General features: G+C 48.1%; 1 protein-coding gene across 1 annotated transcript; it reads left to right on the top strand.

Annotated features, from left to right (window-relative positions):
• Nucleotides 1–24,094, top strand: SLC1A5 (solute carrier family 1 member 5). The gene is made up of 8 exons (XM_087971272.1): nucleotides 1–675; nucleotides 7,620–7,662; nucleotides 10,760–10,864; nucleotides 11,600–11,766; nucleotides 13,553–13,786; nucleotides 14,929–15,123; nucleotides 18,710–18,844; nucleotides 20,480–24,094. Exons 1-8 carry the CDS (start codon nucleotides 164–166, stop codon nucleotides 20,715–20,717), a joined length of 1,629 nt encoding a protein of 542 aa, XP_087827398.1. The 5' UTR covers nucleotides 1–163; the 3' UTR covers nucleotides 20,718–24,094.
• Nucleotides 24,095–24,104: the final 10 nt, after the last annotated feature.

The following is a 24,104-nucleotide window of genomic DNA, read 5'->3' as shown; positions in this document are numbered from 1 at the left end:
CACTCAGACCGCCGCGCGCTGCCTGGACAGGTCGGGTTGTCCGCAAAGAGGAGCCGGGCAGAAGCCACGTGCGAGCCCAGCCGGAGCCGCGGCCGGGAGAAAAGAAAAGACCCTCCTCGAAGGGGAGCAGAAGCGGCGGAAGGAAGGAAGGCAAAGGGGCGGCATGACGGCCACGAAGAGCGCTTCCAACGGGGACATCGGGGGGGTGGAGGCGGCGGCGGCGGCGATGCTGCCCAAGCGGGCCTCCCGCCTGCGGGGCTGCCTGCGGGCCAACCTGCTGGTGCTGCTGACGGTGGCCGGCGTGGTAGCCGGCGTGGCGCTGGGGCTGGCGGTGCGGAGGGCGGGCGGCGGGCTGGGCGCCGCCGAGGTGCAGCTCTTCGCCTTCCCCGGGGAGCTGCTGCTCCGCCTGCTGAAGATGATCATCCTGCCGCTGGTGGTCTGCAGCCTGGTAGCCGGCGCCGCCAGCCTCGACCCGGCCGTCCTGGGCCGGCTGGGCGGTTGGGCCATGCTCTTCTTCCTCCTCACCACGCTGCTGGCCGCTTCCATCGGGGTCGGGATGGCCTTCGCTATCCAGCCGGGCGCCGGCGCCGCCGACCCCAGCCTGGCCAAGTACGGCGACTCGGACGGCGTGCCCGCGCGGAAGGAGGTGGTCGATTCCTTCCTCGACCTCGTCAGGTGAGAGAGAGAGAGAAAGGGAGGGATGCCAGCGAGGCTGAACCTTGGCGTCAAACAGGCTTCTTGCAGGGCTAACGGGTAATCAAGACTTGGGAGGGACCTTGGAGGTCATCTAGTCCAGAGGTCTCCAAACTTGGGCAACTTTAAGACTTGTGGACTTCAACTCCCAGAATTCTCCAGCCAGCTGTGCTGGCTGGAGAATTCTGGGAGTTGAAGTCCACAAGTCTTAAAGTTGCCAAGTTTGGGGACCTCTGATCTAGTCCAACCCCTCCCTGCCCAAGCGGGAGACCCTGCACCGTTTCTGACAAATGGCAGTCCAATCTCTTCTCAACAAGGGCTCTCCATCTTGCAACTTTCAGCCTGGAGGACTTCAACTCCCAGAATCCCCCAGCCAGCTGGAGTTGAAGTCCGCCAGGCTGAAAGTTGCAGCTTTTGTTGGCTGGGGATTCTGGGAGTTGAAGTCCGCCAGGCTGAAAGTTTTGCTGCATGGGGATTCTGGGAGTTGAAGTCCGCCAGGCTTAAAGTTGCAGCTTTTGCTGCCTGGGGATTCTGGGAGTTGAAGTCCGCCAGGCTGAAAGTTGCAGCTTTGCCGGCTGGGGATTCTGGGAGTTGAAGTCTGCCGGGTTTAAAGTTGCAGCTTTTGCTGGCTGGGGATTCTGGGAGTTGGAGTTCGCCAGGCTTAAAAGTTGCAGCTTTTGCTGCCTGGGGGATTCTGGGAGTTGAAGTCCGCCAGGCTTAAAAGTTGCAGCTTTTGCTGGCTGGGGGATTCTGGGAGTTGTAGTCCGCCAGGCTTAAAAGTTGCAGCTTTTGCTGCCTGGGGGATTCTGGGAGTTGAAGTCCGCCAGGCTTAAAAGTTGCAGCTTTTGCTGGCTGGGGGATTCTGGGAGTTGAAGTCCGCCAGGCTTAAAAGTTGCAGCTTTTGCTGGCTGGGGATTCTGGGAGTTGTAGTCCGCCAGGCTTAAAAGTTGCAGCTTTTGCTGCCTGGGGGATTCTGGGAGTTGTAGTCCGCCAGGCTTAAAAGTTGCAGCTTTTGCTGCCTGGGGATTCTGGGAGTTGTAGTCCGCCAGGCTTAAAAGTTGCAGCTTTTGCTGGCTGGGGGATTCTGGGAGTTGAAGCCCGCCAGGCTGAAAGTTGCCAAGGTTGGAGACCCCTGTTTTAGATCCCCCTTAGCCATCGTCAACTTGCACTTTTTCCAACCCTTTTTTTTTGGGGGAATGTTTTGCTTTTCATCCAAGAAGCACCTTCAGTTCCTGAAAAGAAGTGACATGTTTTCCCAACCTCCTCTCCCCCCATGAAAGTCCAGGTGCCTTTTGAAAAGGAAGAACCTTATGACCTGGATGATTGACAGCCTCCATGGACCCACATCTCCCAAGGCTTCCCAGATGCTGGGGAGTTGGTTCCTGCAAACCTCTGGCAGGAGAGAAATTGCTCTCCGACCACAAGGCAGCCATCCTCAGTGTCCTGCGGGCTGGGTGTGCTGGATTGTGACCCAGGTTCTGTGTGCAATGCTCACTTTGAAGACCCAACGCCCAAAGTGGATATGTGTGTGTGTATCAGAGGTCTCCAAACTTGCAACTCTTAAGACTTGTGGACTTCCACTTCCAGAATCCTGGGAGTTGAAGTGCGCACGTCTTAAAGTTGCCAAGTTTGGGGTGTGTATATGAATAAGGGACGTGTGTGTGCATGTGTGAATGAGCCTTTGTGCCTTGGCCAGTCAAAATAAACCGTAGATCCCAGCATGCAGTGTGGACACTTTGCATTTGGGAGCGGAGTCCGGGACAATAATAAAAATAAGGACAACGGCTGAAAAAACAGCTTCTATTCCCAAGGCAGGAACTCTTATTGACTTCTACTGTCTTGTGCCATATTAATGCAATATCGGGGTTTTTTCGATTGCTTAGAATGCGAAGGAGGTATGTTTATTTTCATAGTTGCAATTACACTGAAGATGGTGTTTGATTTCGTTGTACAAGGTGCAACGGCCATAAAACTAAACTAGAACTCAGCTAGCGAGAGCCCTGCAACATATGGCAAAGACCGAATCCAAAAGGCCGCCTGTATTTCGAAGCTACGGGACTTCCCCTTCTCGTATCCGTATCCGGGCTGGGCGCTTTGTTGTCGGTCCCTGGCGGGGTTTCTTTTCTCAAGAAGAAGGCGGCATATGCACACAACATCTGGACCCGGGAGGGTTGCATCATCAGGCTGGAGTCTGACTCGGAGACTGAGCCAGGTTCAACTTAAACCACAGAAGGGCAGTTCCGGTTCTTGCCCCACTGGGTTGCGTTGTCCAGTTGGCTAGCCGGTGGGGTGGGGGGTCCCCCCAGGGCTGGTGCTTGGTCCCTCCCTTTCCTCCCCCACCCCTCTCCCCATCAGCTCCATCCCTCTGTGCGATTCAAAAGCTGACGTTTTCCAGGATGCCGAATTAGAAGACGTCTTCCAGGTCTCCCCAGAGAACTTGGTTTCATCCTGGTTCTCCTTAAAAGGTCACTGATCGTAATCTGTTGCCCCCTCCCCCCCTTACACACGTCATGGTACAGAATGTTCTCTCTGGAGGCCGGCCCTCGACATGCTTTTTCGTAACTGAGATGGGCTTCTGACGAAAGATTCAGGGTGAGAGGCAGAGAGGAGAAATGTGAGAGGGAAATCCGGAGTAGATCCCTTTTTTCCGTGATCCCGGTTGGCAACCTCAGGTCTGGCCCAGGGCCGCCGCCACCACCACCCCTTCAAGAACCATCTGTTGCTTTTAACTGTTACTTTTCAGCCACAGGAAATAAGAATAGAATAACAGAGTCGGAAGGGACCTTTGGAGGTCATCTAGTCCAACCCCCTGCTTAGGCAGGAAACCCCACACCATTTCAGGAAAACCTCTTCTTAAAAACTCCCAGTGTTGGAGCAAGTCGACCCACAGCTCTCCCAAATTTCCAAAATAACCAAGCGGGGTGTGGGGGAATAAAAACTCTCCAGAGTTTGAAAGATCCTGTTGGGGTGGGTGGGCAGGGGCCTCTTCTAACCCATTTATTGTCTTGGATTCCTCCTGCCATGAATGGGTTAAACCCCTTTTAAGACTTTTTTAGAGTTGACTTGAGTCCTGGTTTATTTCAAAGGTTGCGTCGGCCCCTATGGGTGTCCTACCTCTTTTGAAGTGTGGTTTATTTCTACCATTTTTATGCTGCTTAATCTTAAAATGAGGCTGATTTTAAGGGTGATGTTTATCGATGGTCTTGTCTGTCTCTGACGGACAGGGACGGTTATAAGAACTATAAAATAATAAAACGAGATAAGGCAGATATTAGAATATTTCCTTTTTTTCCTCCAGGGCCATCTTAATGGCATGGGGAAAATTCCAGGTACAGGAATCCAGTTTTACTGCAGTTGAGATTTTTAAGTCCGTGTTTCTTGAAGTTGGCCGCTTGGAGACGGGTGGACTTCAAGTCCCAGAATTCCCCCACAGTGGGGAATTCTAGGATTTGAAGTCCACCCCCCATCTCCAAAGCGGCCAACTTCGAGAAATACTGTTCTGGTCTACGAGCATCTTTCTGGATTTCATCTCATGTTGTAAGCAGCCGGTACCAACGCAAACACTTGACCATCTCTTGAGGCAGGGAAAAAAAAACAGCCCAGTGTGGGTGAGGACTTACCCATCTTTCAGCTAAATTTTAAACTCTGGTGCTTGTTTTTGAAAGATGCCAGGACTTGCAGCTTGGCCCTTGCGTGTCCTGGGGTTAAGGTTTTCCCTTTAGGCGTCTTAGAAAAATGGCTCTAAAAACCCATTTAGCAACCAACAAAGCGTTGCAATTACCCTCAAAACCACCGTTTTGCAAGTCGCCTTTCCCTTGAATCATCCACCAGGTCTGTCTGGAACAGCTTTGCCCTCAAGGGTAGGCAGATACAAATTCCCAAAATTCCTTAGCCAACTGAGAATTCTGGGCCTTCAGAAGAATAATTTAGAAGAAGACCCTTTTTTACCATTTTCTCCAGAGCTTCTGAGGAATGGAGATGAGACAGACAGATGGTTAAAGTCCACGCATCTCAGGCAAAACGCCAGCGAGGCTAAACCTTGGCGAAAAAGGCTTCCTTTTTAGAGTATCATTTAGAACAGGGGTCTCCAACCTTGGCCACTTGTGGACTTTAACTCCCAGAATTCCTCAGCCATTGATAAACTGCATTATAATCTGATTATTTGCACGCATGAATGTGGCTTTGGCAATTCAGTTTTTTTCCCCCTGTAAATAATACCTTAAATAATAATGCTCGTACTGTGATATATGGGCAATGATATACATGGTTTGATCTGACCAGCTTCCTGTCCTTAAGAATTTTCTCTCCCCTTTTTTTTAAAAACTCTCTCAAATCTGGTCATTGCAAATATATATATAAATATATAAGTCCAGGATGAGGAATTATACAGACTCCCACCTCCTCAAACAGCTTCCTTCCCCTTTAGACAGCTCACAGACACGAGACCCTTCGGCTGCTACACCTACTTAGACCAAACGCAGAATTTCCAAGTTTATCACGTTGGAAAATGTGATTTATAAATCTGGTCATGTTGATGTCTGCTGCTGCAGGAAGAGAAACCGCTTTTTAAAATAATCTTGAGAGGCGGGGAAGATTTAGTTAAAGTGGTGATCGATGCCCTGAATGGAATCGTTTTTTACCTGCCACAGATTATTTTTTTTTTCCTGTTTCTGTTTCTGACCGTTTTTGTTTTTTTTTAAATTTTTGCAGAAGGGGCGTTGCAACGGGGCCGAGCCTTGCCACCAAATCTGATGCAACATTTCCCTGTTGTTGAGTTTCTTTGCCAAGGGGGAAGTCGGCTGTTTTTTTTCCCTCTCCCTCTCTCTCCAAGACCTTTTTCTTCCTCTTCCCGAAACCTGCATTTTTTAAAAAAAAGTCTCATTTATGAGGGGGATTATTTCAAGACCCGAAAAGCAAATAGTTTCAGAGTTGCATTTTTTTTCCAGTAAACAGCTAAAGGCTTTGAGTTGCATTTGGTGCATTGAGCAAACTGGGGGAGTTTTGGGGGAAATGCAAATTTATTGGAGATGTGGGGGGGTGGTGTGTGGAATGACAAAAACTTAAGGCAGAGAAGAAAGGTAGGCAGGCCTGAATTGCTTTTTAAAAAAACAATTGATTTTTTGCAGTTTTTGAGAGAACTTTGGGTTTAATTTAAGGGGGATGCTATGGTTTTTATTGGGTTCAGCCCCAAAAGCTTGTTTTCTTTTTTTGCAGTGCTGGATTTGGGCGATATGCAAAACCTTGGGGGGAGGGTGTTTGCAAAGACCCTTCTCCTCCCCCCTTTTATAGCATCTTCTCTCTTCAAAGCCCTTGCAGTGTTTTTCTAGTTTGCAGAGTTATGCGAGTTGTCCTGCTTTTCCAGCCAGAGGCAGTTGTAGAGACCTTGAAATTGAAATTAAAAATTAAACTTGCAGGCTTGGGGGTCAGCAAGAACCCTTCAGAGCGTATCCTCCCTCCAGGACGGAAGGCCCAGTGGGGGCAAGGTCATTCTGCAGCAAATCTTGCCTGGGGTGGGTGCGGGGAAGGGACTAAACAGAACCCAACACAGCTCCGCAAAATACAGATAGTCCTCAAACTTACGACCGCAAACAATTCCGTTGCTAAGCGAGGCAGTTAAGTGAGTCCCCCCCCCCCCCAATTTCACAACCTTTCTCTCGCCACAGTTATTCACGTGAATCTGGTGTTCCCCTTGGCTTTGGGTCACGATCCTTGGGGAGGCTGCAACAGTCGTACGTGTGAAACGCAACGGAACCAAGTCCCGTTTTTCCATGAAAAAGAATGAGTGAACTAACGCTTGCTCTCTTGGTTTGCAAGTTCCCAGCATCCAAGTTGCCTTGTGATAAGACGGGAGGCCAAGAGGTTTAATAATAAATAGACTTTAAATTAGGGGTCCCCAAACTTGGCCACTTTAAGACTGGTGGACTTCTAACTCCCAGAATCCCCCAGCCAGCCGTGGAGTTCTGGGAGTTGAAAATCCACAAGTCTTACAGGCGTCCAAATTTGGAGGCCTCCCCTGTTCTATCAGATGTTCTCCAGAACTTCCTTTGGTGGCTTCTGGTGCCAAGGGCACTGCGTGTTCCTTTCAGGAAATAGAACAGCCAGTTGGTTATTTTCCGCTTTGGGGTGGGTGGGAGAATTAGGGTTTGATCTTAGGTTGTCCTCTGATACTGTCATGCCCAAAACTGGATGAAGGAGAGGAGGCAGGTGGGGTGTGTGTGTGTGTGTGATGAGACCGGGCAGTAGTCCAAGCCTAGATGTTTGTCCGGCAAAGTTTAACTCCGTGATACCTGATCTCTGTGGGTTTAAGACAGTCCAGCCATTTATTCTTGGTGAAGGTATGCTCCTGTGATTGACAGGCCAGCATGCAGGTTGGTTCCTGGGTTGCCAGAAATGGACGAGAGAACAACAGGTGGGGAGGCAGGAAAATGTACTGTTTGAGGTTGCACAATGACAACCTTGGAAGGGGGCTCAGCTGTTAGCCATGATGGCTAAAAGGGGGAGAGAGAGTTGGATGTCCACTGGGACATCAGGAGCAGAGGAAAGGGGTGGCATGGGCACCCCACTTTCTGGACCCCCCAACAGGATGCCTTGCCAGAGGGCTTCGTTTTCGTGAATCGGGCTACAGGATCAGCGGTGGTTCTGAATTTCTTGGGCTGGAGGTGAGCTCATCGTGGCCCTGACCCAGAGCTGGGGAGAATCCCAAACGTCTCTACCCAGCGATGTTTCCCAGCCGTGGCAGTTGTAAGCAGTGTGGACTTCAACTCTCAGAATTCCCCAATCATAGGTGAAGGTCTCCTTGCTGTGTGTGTGTGTGCTGAATGCATATACGGTCCATATCACAAACCGAGCAGCATATAAATTAAATAGATAATCAACAATGCCAACATTCTCACGAATGCCCACCTGTCTCTTCTTCTCTTATCCAGGAACATCTTCCCTTCCAACCTGGTGACTGCTGCATTCCGATCGGTGAGTTTCTTTTCTTTTCTTTTCTTTTCTTTTCTTTTCTTCCTTCCTTCCTTCCTTTTCTTTCATTCCTTCCTTGTTTCCCTCTCTCTCTTTTCCTTCCTCTTTCTTTTCTTTCTTTTCTTCCTCCTTCCTTCCTTCCTTTTCTTTCATTCCTTCCTTCTTTCCCCCTCTCTCTTTTCCTTCCCCTCCCTTCCTTCCTTCCTTCCTTCCTTCCTTCCTTTTCTTTCATTCCTTCCTTCTTTCCCTCTCCCTCTTTTCCTTCCTCTTTCTTTTCTTTCTTCTTCCTTTCTTCCTTCCTTCCTTCCTTTTCTTTCTTTCCTTCCTTCCTTCCTTCCTTCCTTCCTTCCTTCCTCCTTTCTTTTCTTCCTTCCTTCCTTCCTTCTCTCTTTCCTTCCTTCCTTTTCTTTTCTTTCTTCTTCCTTTCTTCCTTTCTTCCTTCCTTTTCTTTCTTTCCTTCCTTCCTTCCTTCCTTCCTTCCTTCCTTCCTTCCTTCCTTCCTTCCTTCCTTTTCTTTCATTCCTTCCTTCTTCCCTCTCTCTTTTCCTTCCCCCTTCCTTCCTTCCTTCCTTCCTTCCTTCCTTTTCTTTCATTCCTTCCTTCTTTCCCTCTCCTCTTTTCCTTCCTCTTTCTTTTCTTTCTTCTTCCTTTCTTCCTTTCTTCCTTCCTTTTCTTTCTTTCCTTCCTTCCTTCCTTCCTTCCTTCCTTCCTTCCTTCCTTTTCTTTCATTCCTTCCTTCTTTCCCCCTCTCTCTTTTCCTTCCTTCCTTCCTTCCTTCCTTCCTTCCTTCCTTTTCTTTCCTTCCTTCCTTCTTTCCCTCTCCTCTTTTCCTTCCTCTTTCTTTTCTTTCTTCTTCCTTTCTTCCTTTCTTCCTTCCTTTTCTTTCTTTCCTTCCTTCCTTCCTTCCTTCCTTCCTTCCTTCCTTCCTTCCTTCCTTCCTTCCTTTTCTTTCATTCCTTCCTTCTTTCCCTCTCCCTCTTTTCCTTCCTCTTTCTTTTCTTTCTTCTTCCTTTCTTCCTTCTTCCTTCCTTTCTTTTCTTTCTTTCATTCCTTCCTTTTCTTTCATTCCTTCCTTCTTTCCCTCTCCCTCTTTTCCTTCCTCTTTCTTTTCTTTCTTTTCTTCCTTCTTCCTTCCTTCCTTTCTTTCTTCCACTCTTCCTTCTTTTCTTTCTTCCGCTCTTCCTTACTTCCATCCCACCCTCCCTGCAAACTGGAGGATCTGAATTCTTATTTCTACTTGCGACTACCTGTTTTAATCCAGAGTTTTATTCAGATATTATTATGGTTTTACATTGCGATGTTGTGAACTGCCCAGAGTCGCTTAGGTGAGATCGGTGATGGAGACACGGATAAATTAAAAAGAATAAAATGAACTGGCAGCAAAAGGGTTTGTGCGAAAGAGGAAAAGGGACTCTGGAGCCAGAGAGTTTGGGCTGAAGACCTTTGGCAGCAGCTGCTTTGATGTTCTGGGCCTGGGATTGAGACTGAAAAAAATATCCTCTGCTCCTTGAGCTGATCCCATCTGGAGGCTTTTTGGAAAGGAACTAAATTGGGGCCGCCGGTCCCACCACATCCTGTGACCAGCAGCACAGGCTGCCTCTGTGACTCCCGGCGACTTATCGGCCTGGCCTTTTCTGAAGAAAAAGAGTTATGTGGGTGTATTCCTCGGAGGTTAAGGTTAATCAGAGGTTAATCAGGGATTTTTCCGAAGCCTTTTCTCCAGAAAGAAGTTGGGAGGACGAGAAAAAGCGCCCTTTGGCCATCAAGACTGTCCGGGGGAGTTAATGGCGGATTTTTGCTTATCCTATTTAGAGATCACCCATCTCCCTGAGAAGAGAGACTTGATGGTGGACAAATAGTCATAAAAGCAGCTGTGCATAACTGTTACAATGAAAAAATCACTATCCAAAATTAAATATAGTTAAAAATTAAATATAAATTCAAAATGCATCCAGACCCCACTGTTTGGAGGAAGTATATCTATCTCCCCCTCTCTATCTATTCATCTCTATCTCTATTTCTATCTATTTCTCTCTCTCTCTCTCTCTCTTTCTCTTTTCTCCATCTATCCATCTCTATCTCTATTTCTATCTATTTCTCTCTCGCTCTCTCCACATATCTATCTATCTTTCTATTTCTCTCCATCTCGATATCTGTCTATTTCTATTTCCTTGTCTCTCACTCTCTCTCTCTTTCTCTTTCTCTCCATCTATCCATCTCTATATCTATTTCTATCTAGCTAAATAACTAACTAACTATAACAATCTATCTAGCTATATGATTTATGTGTTGGTCGTCTAGAATTCAAGACAGGAAAAAGTGCAGAGTTTCTGCTTTGACAGACAAAGGAGGAGGTCCGGGCCCAGCGGGGGCGAGATGTTTTTATTCCCCACCCTCTCAAAAACTTTTGCTCAACACCGTCTTGCCTAACCATTTTAAAATCTGGCATCTCATCCTTTTTTCTTTTTGGTACACAGGTCAGCAAGCCAGTTTGGCTTAATTTTTAATAGCCGCGTTAAATTAAAAGGCCAATTTCTTGGACCCCCAGGTGGACTTTTTGCTGAGTGTCACAATTTTGTCCTGGAATTAACTTCTCATTGTCCAAGCCCCCCGGGGGCCTTCTTAGTGGTGCAACCGTCCTGCTTTTCGAGAGAGAAATCTGCCGGTTGATTTTTGCTTTTTTTTTTTTTTTGTTTGTTAAAAAGCAGAAACAACAAAAGTTGTATCTTTTTTTTTCTTCCTTCCATCCCGGAAGCCAGTGCCAAGTGGCAATGGAGTTTTTCTCTCTCTCTCTCTTGGCACCGATGAGTTGGGCAAAGCTTTTGTCTGCCCGTTTGTGTAAATTCCGAGCCTGAATCAACAAAGTCAACTTCGCTCAAAGGAGTGGTTTTTCTTTTTTAATCCAGATATTATGGGATGTGGGCCCTCCTGCCCTGGGCATATTGGGTCTTGTGAGGGCATGTGGTTGACACAACAATCTCCGGGAAAGATCTGCCCATTCATGATATAGTTGCCAGGGTGTGTCTCTCCCATCCCCAAATCCTGTTTCCTGGAGAAAGCGCAGCGAAAACAAGAAAATATGTTATGTTTTCCTTCTTAGTACGCAACCACCTATAAAGAAGACAAGAACAACAACAACGTGGATCTCGTCAGCGTGGCAGCACTTGTGAATGGGACCAAATCCATGAACAAGACAGTCTTGATGGTAAAAAACAACAACCCAATAATGTTGTGTAGTGCAGGGGTCCCTAACTTTGGCTACTTTAAGACTTGTGGACTTCAGCTCCTAGAATTCTCCAGCCAGCAAAGCTGTCTGAGGAAGTCTGGGAGTTGAAGTCCACAAGTCTTAAAGTGGCCAAGGTGAGCTGAGGAATTCTGGGAGTTGAAGTCCACAAGTCTTAAAGTGGCCAAGGTGAGCTGAGGAATTCTGGGAGTTGAAGTCCACAAGTCTTAAAGTGGCCAAGGTGAGCTGAGGAATTCTGGGAGTTGAGGTCCACAAGTGGCCAAGGTGAGCTGAGGAATTCTGGGAGTTGAAGTCCACAAGTCTTAAAGTGGCCAAGGTGAGCTGAGGCATTCTGGGAGTTGAAGTCCACAAGTCTTAAAGTGGCCAAGATTGGAGACCCTTGGTGTAGTGTAAGGCAGGGGGTCCCCCATGCCCCCCGGGGCTGCAGCCCATTACCAGGCCCATTTAGAACTGGGCTGCACAATTAGGTTCATCTTAATTTGCATGTGTGGTGGTGGGCCAGCACTCGTTCACACGAACACGCAGGTCAACTTGCTTGGGCGGGAGGGCTGGACTAGATGACCTACAAGGTTCCTTCCAACTCTGTTTTATCTGTTAAAATAAGTCGAGCGTTGCACGTATGGCTGGCTCAGGAACCCTGGGGGTGTTGGAAGTCCACCCTCTGAACTTGATAGTTTTCTCCCACCTTGCAACCAGGTGCCCGAGGGCAAGGAGGTCGAAGGCATGAACATCCTCGGCCTGGTGGTCTTCGCCATCGTCTTCGGGATCGCCCTGAGGAAGCTCGGGCCTGAAGGGGAGAACCTGATCAAGTTCTTCAACTCCTTCAATGAAGCCACCATGATCCTGGTTTCATGGATTATGTGGTAAGGATGCTGCTCGTACAGACCTTCTTCTGGATCCCAAAGATTGTGTGTCAAAGCCCCTTGCGAGGCCCTGAATTCGGGGGTTTGGGACTCTTTCCTGCTCAAAATCCGGGTAATTCCAGTGCTGGTTGACTGGTGTGGCCTGTTGGCCGAAGGCCCCTCCAGCAGCCGATTCGGAAGTGGGAGTCAGGGTCAGCGTAAGGACAACCTGGGAGGGGGGAGAGGGAATGGAGCTGTCCGAGAGAGAGGCGGGGCCTGGGCTGTCCCTCAGCCCTCAGATGGAGAGTCAACAGCCCCCAGGTCTGGAGGTGGCTGATGAGGAAGAGGAGGAACAGCTGGGCCCAGTGCCTGACGCATGGATGTGCAGAAGGCAGAGGAGAGGAGAGGAGAGCAGTGGACATCTATGAGCCGGTCCTTGGAACGGAAGAGCCACCGCTGCAAGCAAAGCCCCACCCTCGCTCTGGGGACAAAAGGCAGGGGGAGGAGATGAATAGGTGTGGCAGACAGCTATTCATCTCCCAGCCGGACGGACTTGTAAGTGAAAGTGTTGTGGCCTATCAGCTGCCGGCCTCTCCAGCAGCCGAATCACAGGAGGAGGAGGAGGCGACATGGGAGTCAGAGGCATGTCTGTCCTCTTATTCAGTTGTCACAGCTGCAGCCCATGAAGAGGATCAGGGCCCTCTCCTCCCGAGTAGACCACGTCTCTTATCCTCTCCTCCCTGCGTGCCCTAGGATGGATAGGGGTTGGGCCTGGGTCTTTTTTGCCTGCAGGCCGAAGGATTAGAAACTTGAGGTGGAGCGGGGGAGTTGGCTGTTTTTATCAATTTCCCTATAACCTCACGAAGCTTTCTTGGACTCAGACTTCGGGCCTAATCCCAGTTTATCCAGAGGTTGCATTCGCTCGTTTTCCCCACTGTTGACCGAATCATTAGTTAACCTGCAATTAAGGTGGGCTGAGTCAGTCCCTTAATCCAGCTTTTCCCAATCTCCAGAAGGGACCTGGGGTTTCTAGCAAGGTTTGGGAAATCTTGCCCCAAACTCTAACCGTGGTGTCTGTATTCCCACGAGACACTAAGCCCAAAGAAGCCATTTTACAAGCCCAGCAATTTGTGAGGCAACCAAGCCAGTAAATGTTGCGGCTGGGAGGAACCCGTCTCCCGGGTCTGGCTATATCCTAGCGTGATATAAGTAGGATACAACTTACAATGGTTCATTTAGTGCAAAACTTGGTCCCCAAACTTGGCCACTTTAAGACTGGTGGACTTCAGCTCCCAGAATTCCCCAGCCAGCCGTGTCTGTTTCTTTTTCTCCTCTCCCCCAAAGAGGAGAGATTGTAGAGGAAGGGATTGCAAGAGAGTAAGCTCTGCTGGCTGAGGAATTCTGGGAGTTGAAGTCCACAAGTCTTAAAGTTGAATTCTGGGAATTGAAGTCCAAAAGTCTTAAAGTGGCCAAGTTTGGGGAGCTCTGAAGTAGGGCCTCCTGCTTGAGAACATAGAACCCATGGGGTTAGAAGGGACCTTGGAGGTCTTCTAGTCCAACCCCTTGCTCAAGCAAAGCTGGCTGGAGAATTCTGGGAGTTGAAGTCCACGTGTCTTAAAGTTGGCCAAGGTTGGAGACCTCTCAATGGGACAACTCTAATAAAGTGGAACTTTGAAGAAATGCTTGTCTCGGAGTCGGTTAGTTGGAACAGTGACACCCCCCCCCCCCAGCCTCCCTCCAGTCCTGAAGACTCTTGACCTGGGACTGCAGATCTCCAGCTGGGCTGACGGCCTCTTCTCCTTCCCAGGTATGCCCCCTTGGGGATCATGTTCCTGGTAGCCGGCAAGATTGTGGAGATGGAAGATGTGGTGCTTCTCTTCACCAGCCTGGGCAAATACATCTGCTGCTGCCTGGTGGGCCATGCCATCCACGGCCTGCTGGTTCTCCCGGGGATCTACTTCGTCTTCACCCGCCGCAACCCTTACCGCTTCCTGTGGGGCATCTTCACGCCGCTGGCCACCGCCTTCGGGACTTCCTCCAGGTATTCAGAGACTTGTTGGGGCAGGAGGTTGGGTGGAGGTGGATGGAGAACCATACAAGAACTGTGGGGGGTCCTGGGCGCTTTCGGAGCTTGGTGGTTTTTCTTTTTGGTTTTTTTTTGCAGACGTTTCATGACCCAACTCGATAACGTCATCAGGGCTAGAAGGGAGTGGGCAAGCAACTCTCTAGGGCAAAGCAACTTGTAAATAAATAGAGAGCAAACCCTTTAGCGTTGATGATGTTACCTAGTTGGGTCATGAAATGTCTACAGCAAAACCACCAGGCTCAGAGAGCACTGAGACACACACACACACACACACACACACAGAGTTCATGTTAAGAGCATCCCCCAGAATTCGCTCACTTCAGCCTTCTGGCATCTAGGCAGATGTTCAAAAGGGGGTAGCTTCAATTGTGTGATATTGCGGCCACCATTTTCCCTTCGTTGGCCACCCCAATATGCTTTGCGTCCTTGGGGTGACCTTGAAGGGCTGCTTTGAGTCGATTTCAGCAGGCAGGGGCCCCTGTTGAGGAGAACATCCTGTTCCCTCCAGGTGTAGACCATAGAATCTGCTATCCTGGATGAATATGTGGGGAAGGGATCCCAGATGTTGGTTGGGTGCTCAAGAACAGAATGTCAACTCACAAAATATTTCTCTGGTCTTTTTAGAGGTGCCAAGAGAAAGGGAGGAGGGGGGAGCAGTGTGGCAGCTTGCAAAAACCAAAAGTGCATTCCATAAATGTTTTTCAAAGAGAGTAACTAGGCAACTGAAGTTTCTGCTGCGCAAAAATCTAACTGGAAGAGCATGATTGGCGATTCTGGGCTATGGACGTGTCCCATTGGAGAATAGGAATTACAATACACCCAGGGGGGTGGAGGGAAAACCAGGGTCAAGGGTGACAATGAATGATGTGTCTCAGAGTCGGCTACACCCAGGCAATGCCAGACATGTTAACTCCCAATAAATCCTTTGGAAGTTTTGAAAGTTTGGCTTGAGACTCGGGATTTAAATGGGGGTCAATGCCGGAATCCTGACACAGAGCAGATCAAGGGGAGGAGGGATGATTGGAAGGCAGGAGGGAGGTGGCAGGTTTTCGGAGGCCTTGATGGCCCATCCCGTCTCTGTGGCTTCCTCCCCACAGCTCTGCCACTTTGCCCCTGATGATGAAGTGCGTGGAGGAGAACAACGGCGTCTCCAAGCACATCAGCCGCTTCATCCTGCCCATCGGGGCCACGGTCAACATGGACGGAGCGGCCCTCTTCCAGTGCGTCGCCGCCGTCTTCATCGCCCAGCTCAACAACGTCTCGCTCAACTTCATCCAAGTCATCACCATCCTGTGAGTATCGAGGGCCCCCACACCCCAGATCTGTCTTGCTTGAACGTCAGAAGGGACCCCTAAAACATTTTTGTGTTTACACGATCAAGAGAGGAAGAGCATTAAAGAAACAATGGACGTATCAATGAATCCCTTTCCCCCTGGTTTTAATTCCAATTAATGTTAAAGCTACATAAAAGAAAGTCAAGAGTTTGTTTTGTGCAAGATCTTACTGCTTTCTGGACCGTGTTCATCCAAGATCAGATGCCAACTTTAGTCTAGGTGTTTCTCAACCTGGGCAGCTTTAAGACTTGTGGACTTCAACTCCCAGAATTCTCCAGCCAGCTGTGCCTGCTTTTTTCTCTCTCTTAATCTCCTAAAGTGGAGAGAGATTGCGGAGGAAGGGATCGCAAAAGAGTAAGCTCTGCTGGCTGGAGAATTCTGGGAGTTGAAGGCCACCAGTCTTAAAGTAGCCAAGTTTGGAGACCTCTGGTGTAGGGTCTCCTGCTTGAGCAAGGGGTTGGACATAAGAACATAAGAACATAGAGCCATGGGGTTAGAAGGGACCTTGGAGGTCTTCTAGTCTAATTCCTTGCTCAAGCAGGAGACCCTACACTAGAAATCTCCAACCTTGGCCACTTTAAGACTTGTGGACTTCAACTCCCAGAATTCTCCAGCCAGCTAGGCCTGCTTTTCTCTCTCTCTCAATCTCCTAAAGTGGAGAGAGATTGCGGAGGAAGGGATCACAAGAGAGTAAGCTCTGCTGGCTGGAGAATTCTGGGAGTTTGAGGTCCGCCTATCTTAAAGCTGCCCAGGTTAAGAATCACTGCTTTAACTCATCACTAAAACCTTACTCATGACCACAACCCAATCAGTGATGATTCAATCAACATGATTAGAAACAAACCATGATTACAAGCGTGCGGAAACCAGCTAGCAATGTTCCTCTGCTCCCATTTGAAACTCTCCATATCTTGTGACATCTCCCAACCTTGCAATATTCTGGAAAGTTTAGTTTACTTTTATTGTTATTGCACCTCGTACATCGAAATCAAACGCCAACTTCAATGCACATCGTGACCATGAAAATAAACACAAACACACATCCGTTCACACTCCACACATTGAATGGAAAACTCCTGATATCGCATTCATACTGCCCTATACAGCAGAATCCAGTAGAGTTACTACCCTGGGATAGAAGCTGTTTTTCAGCCTGTTTGTCCTTGTTTTTATTATTGTCCTGTACCGTCTGCCAGGTGGTAATAGTTCAAAAAAAAAAAGGGTGCCCAGGATGAGATGGATTTTTGAGGATGTTTTGAACTTTCTTAAGGCAGCAGGAGCTCTAAAGCTCTTCCAAAGAGGGGAGAAGGCAACCCATGATCTTCTGGGCAATGATGTTAACCCTCTGGAGTGCCGTCCTATCTGCCCATGTGCAATTTACTGAGACTATAAAAGTTCAGATAGTCAAATGGGCAACCCATAAATTTAATAAAATGAAACTAAACCTCTTTAAACTGTTTAATTTGGGGAGGTTGGAGCTGTCCTTCCATGGAACCTCATTTCTCTCCATGAAATTAGTCTGATATTAACATTTCAATGGGCTGTAATTTTGTCGGCAGAAACAGAGTCATGAGGTTGGCCCAGAAACAAAGGAGAAATTCATAAGTAGAGGTTGCTTCGGGACACGTGGTGATGAAAAGAAAAAAAAAATAGTTCTTGGAATAGCAGCCTTTAATGAGAGATGCTGAAATTACAGGATCTGGAGAAATTCAGGGTGGAAGCTCCAAGGCTGAAATTCGGTGGAAAAAAAATGTCCAACGAGACTAAAAGTGGCATCCTGTTAAAATTAAATATTGGTTATTTTTCTGCTCCTGCAGAACGGCCTCCTCCAGCTTCTTGCAAAGGCTGTGGCCAGTGTCTTTCATACCTGATGCTAAGCCAGGTGTTCTGACCCAGCTCCCCAAACATGACAAACCCTCTGACCTGAACTCAAAAAGATTCCTTTATTAGGAGCGCCAGCAGCCCTGGCGAAAAAGTTTCTCTCGCTGCAGGCTAACAAGTCCGTCTGGCTGGGAGATAAATAATTGTCTCCCACATCTATTCACCTCTTATCCCCAGAGCGAGGGTGGGGCTTTGCTAGCAGCGGTGGCTCTTCTGTCCCAAGGACCGGCTCATAGATGTCCACTGCTCTCCTCTCCTCTGCCTTCTGTGCATCTGCGTGTCAGGCAGTGGACCCAGCTGTTCCTCCTCTTCCTCATCAGCCACCTCCAGACCTGGGGGCTGTTGACTCTCCATATTCTCTCTCTCTCTCTCTCTCTCTCTCTCTCACACACACACACACACACACAGCTCCATTCCCTCTTCCCCCTCAGAGCTCTCAGGTTGTCTTGTTGCTGACCCTGACTCTCATGCCTCCTCCTCCTTCTCCAATTTGGTCGCTGGAGGGACCGGCAGCCAACAGCCCACAACACCGGATTCGCCTAACTGAGACCTGCTGACGAAGCACAACTGGCCAAGTTCATAAATAGCCCTCAAAGCGCTCCTGCCTGGCTGCCCACCACTCGTTAAGCCAGGATTGTACAAAGTGCAATTGCGGCTTTGTACCTCCTTAATTGTGCTCCCTGGCTGAACTGGGTCTTCAGTGTCTCGAGTTGCAAACTCCGCAAAAAGTTTCGCTCTTTCGGTCATGCGAATGGAAATAAAATGATCAGATCTTGATCCAGATGTTCTACTTCTGTGGGGTCAATTTTGAGAGACATCTGGGAGATGCAAGGTGTAGAATTAGAATAGAATAGAATAGAATAGAATAGAATAGAATAGAAATAGAATAGAATAGAATAGAATAGAATAGAATAGAATAGAATAGAATAGAATAGAAATAGAATAGAATAGAAATAGAAATAGAATTCTTTACTGGCCAAGTGTGATTGGACACACGAAGAATTTTTCTTTGGTGCAAATGCTCTCAGTGTACATAAAAGAAAAGATACGTTCATCAAGAATCATCAGGTACAACACTTAATGATAGTCATAGGGTACAATAAGCAATCAAATCATACTAGGAAACAGACCATATAAATCGTAAGGATACAAGCGACAAAGTTACAGTCATACAGTCACAATTGGGAGGGGACGGGTGAGAAGGAGGGATGAGAAGATTAATAGTAATAGTAGTGCAAACTTTGTAAATAGTTGGACAGTGTTGAGGGAATTATTTGTTTAGCAGAATGATGGAGTTTGGGGAAAAACTGTCCTTGTGCCTAGTTATTTTGGTGTGCAGAGCTCTACAGCGTTGTTCTGAGGGAAAGAGTTGAAACAATTTATGTCTGGGATGTGCGAGGGGTCTGTAGATATTTTCACAGCCCTCTTTTTGACTCAGGGTGCAGGATGCAGGTCCTCCATGGAAGGCAGGTTGTAGCAATTACTTTTTCTGCAGTCCTAATTACTCTCTGCAGTCTGTGTCTGTCCTGTTAGGGGGTCCATCCTGTGTGACGTTAGGGGGTCAGTAGGAGTGGCAAACACTCAACCCAGAGCTGCCCCAGAGCCTCGGGTTCAACCAGGATGTCTAAACCTTCTTCTCTGCCCTTCTTGGTTTCAACCACAGCATCACAGCGACAGCATCCAGCGTGGGAGCAGCTGGGATTCCCGCAGGGGGCGTCCTGACCCTGGCCATCATCCTGGAGGCCATTAGCTTGCCCACCAACGACATCTCGCTCATCCTGGCGGTGGATTGGATTGTGTAAGTATGGCCAGCGAGCTGGGCAAACAGCCCTTGATGGGGAACTAGCCAGCATTCCCTAGTCAGGCTGGTGGAACCATAGAGTAGGTGACCCAGCTCGTCTGGGCAACCATAAAGCAGGTGAGCTAGCTGGTCCGAGGACTACAGGCTGTCCTCGACCTATGACTACAATGGAGCCCAAAATGTTGGTTATTGAGTGGGACAGTTGTGACAGTTTTGCCCTGTTTTACGACCATTCTCACCACAGTCGTTAAGCGAATCCCCGCAGGAGCTAAAGTTAAGCAACCCGGTTGTTAAGTGAATCTGGCTTTCTTGTGGACTTTGTACGTCAGAAGGTCGCAAAAGGGGGATCATGGGACGCTCTCGTCATAAAGGCGAGTCAGTTTGCCAAGCGTCTTAAATTTTGATCTCGTGACCCTGGGGAATGCCGCTACGGTCGTTAAGTGGGAAAACGGTCATTTTTTTCCTGGTGACGTCACTTCGCACAGTCACTAAATGAACTGCTGCAAGTCAAGAATTACCGGCATTTGTTTTTTCGCGGCTTCTACAAGGAAAGTGACGCGTAGGAGGGTCTTATTTTGGGGGGGGTAGATTCTGGAGGGCAGGTCATGAAAAGATCCAGAGTTGATCTCAGGGCTTTCCTTGGTTCTCTGCAATCCTTCGCAAGACGTAATGTGAGATTGGGGGCTTTTCCATCTTCAAGGGCTTTGTTTGGGAGCAAGAAGTGGGCAGCTCTGGCCCCTTTCTGGCCTGTGGACTTCAACTCCCAGTAATGGCTGGCTCAGGAATTTTGGGAGTTGAAGTCCACGGGCTGGAAAGGGGCCAGAGCTGCCCACCCCTGTTCTGACCTCTGGATGCAATCTGGAAAGAGGACTTAAAAAACAGCTCCTTGTCCAGCTGCCCTTTGGAATCTTGTTGTGTCCGTGTGTTAAGTTGTGTAATGGAAGGGAGGACTGGGTGGGGTTTCCGACAGGCTTATCTGGTGCAGCTGGAGGAAACTGGGTGGTGAAGGGAGGTCTGGGAAAATGGGAAGGGGGAATTTCTTGGAGAGTATGTGGTTAGACATAATAACATTCTTTTTCTAAGGCAAGGTCACGTTATCTCTGCACCTGGGTGAAGGGGAGTCTCAAGTTGTGACGGATAGTGATTGGGGCGTGTGATGCGATGATGGGTGCAGGGGGTGGATTTGCAATTTTTTACTAATTTTGGCCTGGAAAACGGTCTGAAAATGCCCCCCCAAAAAAACAGACATGCACTCTACTGGCCAGCTGGTCTTCAGATTTCCGGTGCTCTGGTGCACGTGCATGCCCACACATACCAGTTTGGGCACTCGGTGCCAGGAAGGTTTCACCATCCCTGTTCTAGACCTTTCACTACCCAACTAGGTAACATCATCAGTGCAAACCCACTCCCTTCTAGCACTGATGATGTTCCCCAGTTGGGTCATGAAACGTCTGCAAGAAAACCACCAAGCCCAGAGAGCCCCCAGGGCCCCACATGAGGGATCTTTTGGTCCTGTCCTAACCAGGGCAGTGAAGTTTTTTGACCCTGGTTTTGCAGGTGAAGATGCTCTGAAGCGGGTGGGGGGTTGTTTTGCATGCATGCTCAGTCCTGGTTCCTCCTCCTCCCCTACAGAGACCGGACGTGTACTGTCCTGAATGTGGAGGGCGATGCCTTTGGCGCTGGGCTCCTGCAGGTGTACTCGGAGAAGAAAATGGGCCAGACGGCGATTGACGACCTGTTGGAGGTTAAGACGGAGGCCCTGGAGGCCGGCAAGGGAGAGGGGATAGAGGAGGGGTCCCCCCTCATTAAGCAGAATGGTCCAGCCCATTTAGAGAATAGCAAGTCTCGTGAAAAGGAATCCGTGATGTGATCGAGCTCAACAACGTCCGGATGATTTAGGAGGAGATGCTCTTCTCATCCAACAAAAAAGAAAAAAGAACTTGAAAACTTTTCTCCAAAAAAGGAACTTAGAACTTTTTTTTTTTTCAAAAAAGAACTTCAAAAAGACACCATTTTGCTCCGTCTTTCAAGATCGGAATTTCCCAGGTGATGGGAGATTAAATAACGGGAATGGAGAACTTTCCTACCGAGAATTTGCTTTAAACACAGCCTTTTTTCCCCTTCCCACCGTTGTTTCTTCTCTGAACTTCATGCAGTTTGTACCGTGTTTTCCGCAAAATTAGACCCTGTCTTATATTTTTTGTGCCACCAAAAAAGGCACCAGGTCTTATTTTCGGGGGATATCATATTTTCAGGGAAACGGTACGTTTGGAAATTTCAGTGCAAACGGAACGCTGTGGGATCATCACTCCATGTTTCTCCGTAGTTCTGGTGACGGTTGTCGAAATTCAGCGGCAAGGGAACGTCCGCCGTGCAAATCCAGAAAAGAAAAAAAGAAATAGAAAAAATTCAGCAAACGAATCGACCTATCCAGATTGTTCAATCATCCTTTGGTTGTTTTCTCTTTTGTGTGCAATTTTTTCTGCATTTATTTTTATATTTTGGACCAAGCCATCAGAGAGAGTCTTCTATTTTTTCTCTCTCGTTGTTTTGTTTTCCTTTCATTCTTTACTTGACGTTCTCTGACCTGTCGGGCCAGAAGAACAAGAAATGAAGCAGGTTAAATCTTAACTCTGTTGGTACTTTTTTTTTGTTTTTTTCCAAATCCAAGCAACTTGAATATTATTTGCAAGGTGACCGACAGCTCTTGTAAATGCAGAAACTGGAGGGGAAGAGATTTTTTTTAATCGCCATTTCTTATTTCTGTCGCTTAGCACTCCATGATGGCTGACACGGGGACCTACGGATGAGTTTTTCACTGCCTTTCAACGTGGCCAGCTTTGTTTAACAGTCTTCCCCACCCCCGAGCCTGTAATTTTTAAATTTCTGTTAATGATCGTCCTCTTGTTTTAGGATTGGAATGGCTGATTTGCGACTAGTGGTAATTTATTTCTGAAAGAGGGAACTGTTCGTGTTCAGTTTTGCAGTAGAAGTACGGGAAAGGAATATGTTCTGAAATTTTAACAGAGCACCCAAAGATTGTCTCCTCTTGTGGCTCTTCATAAATCTATATTCCAGGGTTTGGTTTGGTTTTTTTTTGTGCCAAACAGGTTGAAAGACTTTTAAAATTTGCTGTAAGGAGTTGGTCAGCTTTTACACATGTAAGCGGAACAAGGGGAGGAAATAACAGCGAAATTTTCAAATTTTGACAGGGTGGAGCTTGCTGTTCCTCCAGTAGTTGTGTGTTGTGGGGCAGCGTATCCCCTATACAGGTAGTCCTCGATTTACGACCAAAATTTCCGTTGCTAAGTGAGATGGCAGTCAAGTTGAGTTTTGCCCCATGTTTTACACCCTTTCTTGCCACAAGTTGATAAGCTAGTCGTTAAACGAATCTGGCTTTTTCCCCAGGACGTCACTTGTCAGAAGGTCGCAAAAGGGGAATCACGGGATGCCCCAGCCGTCGTAAACAGGAGTCGGTTGCCATGTGTCTGAATTTTGATTGCTTGACCCTGGGGATGGCTGCAGTGGTCGTAAGGGAAAAACCCGTATAAGTCAGAGTTTTTTCCGGTGCCGTTGTACCTTTTGAATAGTCATTCAACGAAAGGTGGTAATTTGAGGGTTACCTGTGCTGCATCTGCAGAGGAAAATGCACATCGCCTGGTACCCTTGTGTGCCCAGGGTATAAATGGCGTAGAGCAGAGGTCTCCAACCGTGGCCAACTTTAAGACATGTGGCCTTCAACTCCCAGAATTCCCCAGCCAGGAGAGCTTACTCTCTTGCAATCCCTTCCTCTGCAATCTTTCCTCTTTGGGGGATAAGAGAAAAAGAAACAGACACAGTTGGCTGAGGAATTCTGGGAGTTGGAGTCCACAAGTCTTAAAGTGGCCGAGTTTGGAGACCCCCGGCGTAGAGTTTTGGAGGTAGGCCAGGGGTCTGCAACTTTAAACACTCAAAGAGACATTTGGACCCGTTTCCCACAGAAAGGAAAACACAAGAGCCAGAAAATCTGGGTGGGTGTGGCCAACTCAATGTCAATCCTGCCCAGTCACATGACCCACCACCACCACGCCTACCCAGGTTTTGTGGCTGCCAGTGATTTCTGTGGGAAACGGGTCTCCCTCCCATTTCTGTTTTTGTGTGTTTTACCTTCTCGGGCATGGCGGGGAGGGGAGAGGCAGGGCCAGCCAGCGGTGGGATCACCTAACAGGGAGCCACAGCTGCAGAGGGCCCAAAGAGCCTCATGCGGCTCCAGAGCTGCGGGTTGCCTAAACCTGAGCTAGGCAATGTAGAAAATTGGAGCCGATCCTTTTTGCCCGTGTAGGGCGGCTGCCTCTGGGTGATGCGATCTGAGCATTGGAAGGGGCATCCCAAGGGGCAAATGGCTGCCCTGCCAGGCCCTGGCAAGGCGCAATGGTGCATGGCAAGTTCTCTGAAATTTTGGGGCAATCAGTCTGGGCAGACGAAAACAGAGGGCTGCTTTGTCGGATCTTTGGTGGGTGATCCCGCTGGGTGAGAATTTTTTGGGGAGAAAAACGGGGGAATCTGGGTCTGGTTTTGTGAGCCTGGGATCTGTGACTTAAATTTATTTTGCTTTATTGTCAGTGCACCTCGTACAATGAAATCAAATGCCATGTCCAGTGTACAATTTATGACTATGAAAATAAACACGCACACATCCTTTCACATTCTATGCAGTTGAGTGGAAAACCCCTGAATTTACGTTAATATTGCACTACTCAGTGGAATTCAATAGAGTTACTTGCCCTGGGATAGAAGCTGTTTTTCAGCCTGTTTGTCCTTGTTTTTATTATTGTCCTGTACTCTCTTCCAGATGATAATAGTTAAAAAAAAAGGGGTTCCCAGGATGAGATGGATCTTTGAGGACGTTTTGAACTTTCTTAAGGCAGTGGGAGCTCTAAAGCTCTTCCAAAGAGGGGAGAGGATAACCCAGGATCCTCTGGGCAATTTTTAATTTTTTTAACTTTGAATGTTTTGTGTGTGAACACGTGCCCTTCTTTTGTACCTGGACAACCCGGAGCGATGGTTTTTTTCTTCCCCCATTCCAGGATGGATGGACGCTCCATGTGCAGCGGAGCAGGAACTGATCAAACTGTTCTTTGTTTGTTTTTTCCAACTAATAATGCATTTGCACACAGCACTTGGCTGGCCTTTACAGAAACAATTGCTTTTAAAGAGAACTGTCAGAGAACCATTGCACAAAATAAAAGCAATATGTTTGAAATTTTAGCGAGCGTTT

This window comes from Notechis scutatus, chromosome 8, assembly GCF_049901735.1.
Source record: "Notechis scutatus isolate UNSWTSFEM ecotype Mainland chromosome 8, rNotScu1.2, whole genome shotgun sequence".
NCBI classification, from domain to species: Eukaryota; Metazoa; Chordata; class Lepidosauria; order Squamata; family Elapidae; genus Notechis; species Notechis scutatus.
Note: the sequence above shows the minus strand (reverse complement) of the source record. Positions and strands in the feature narration are given on the sequence as shown.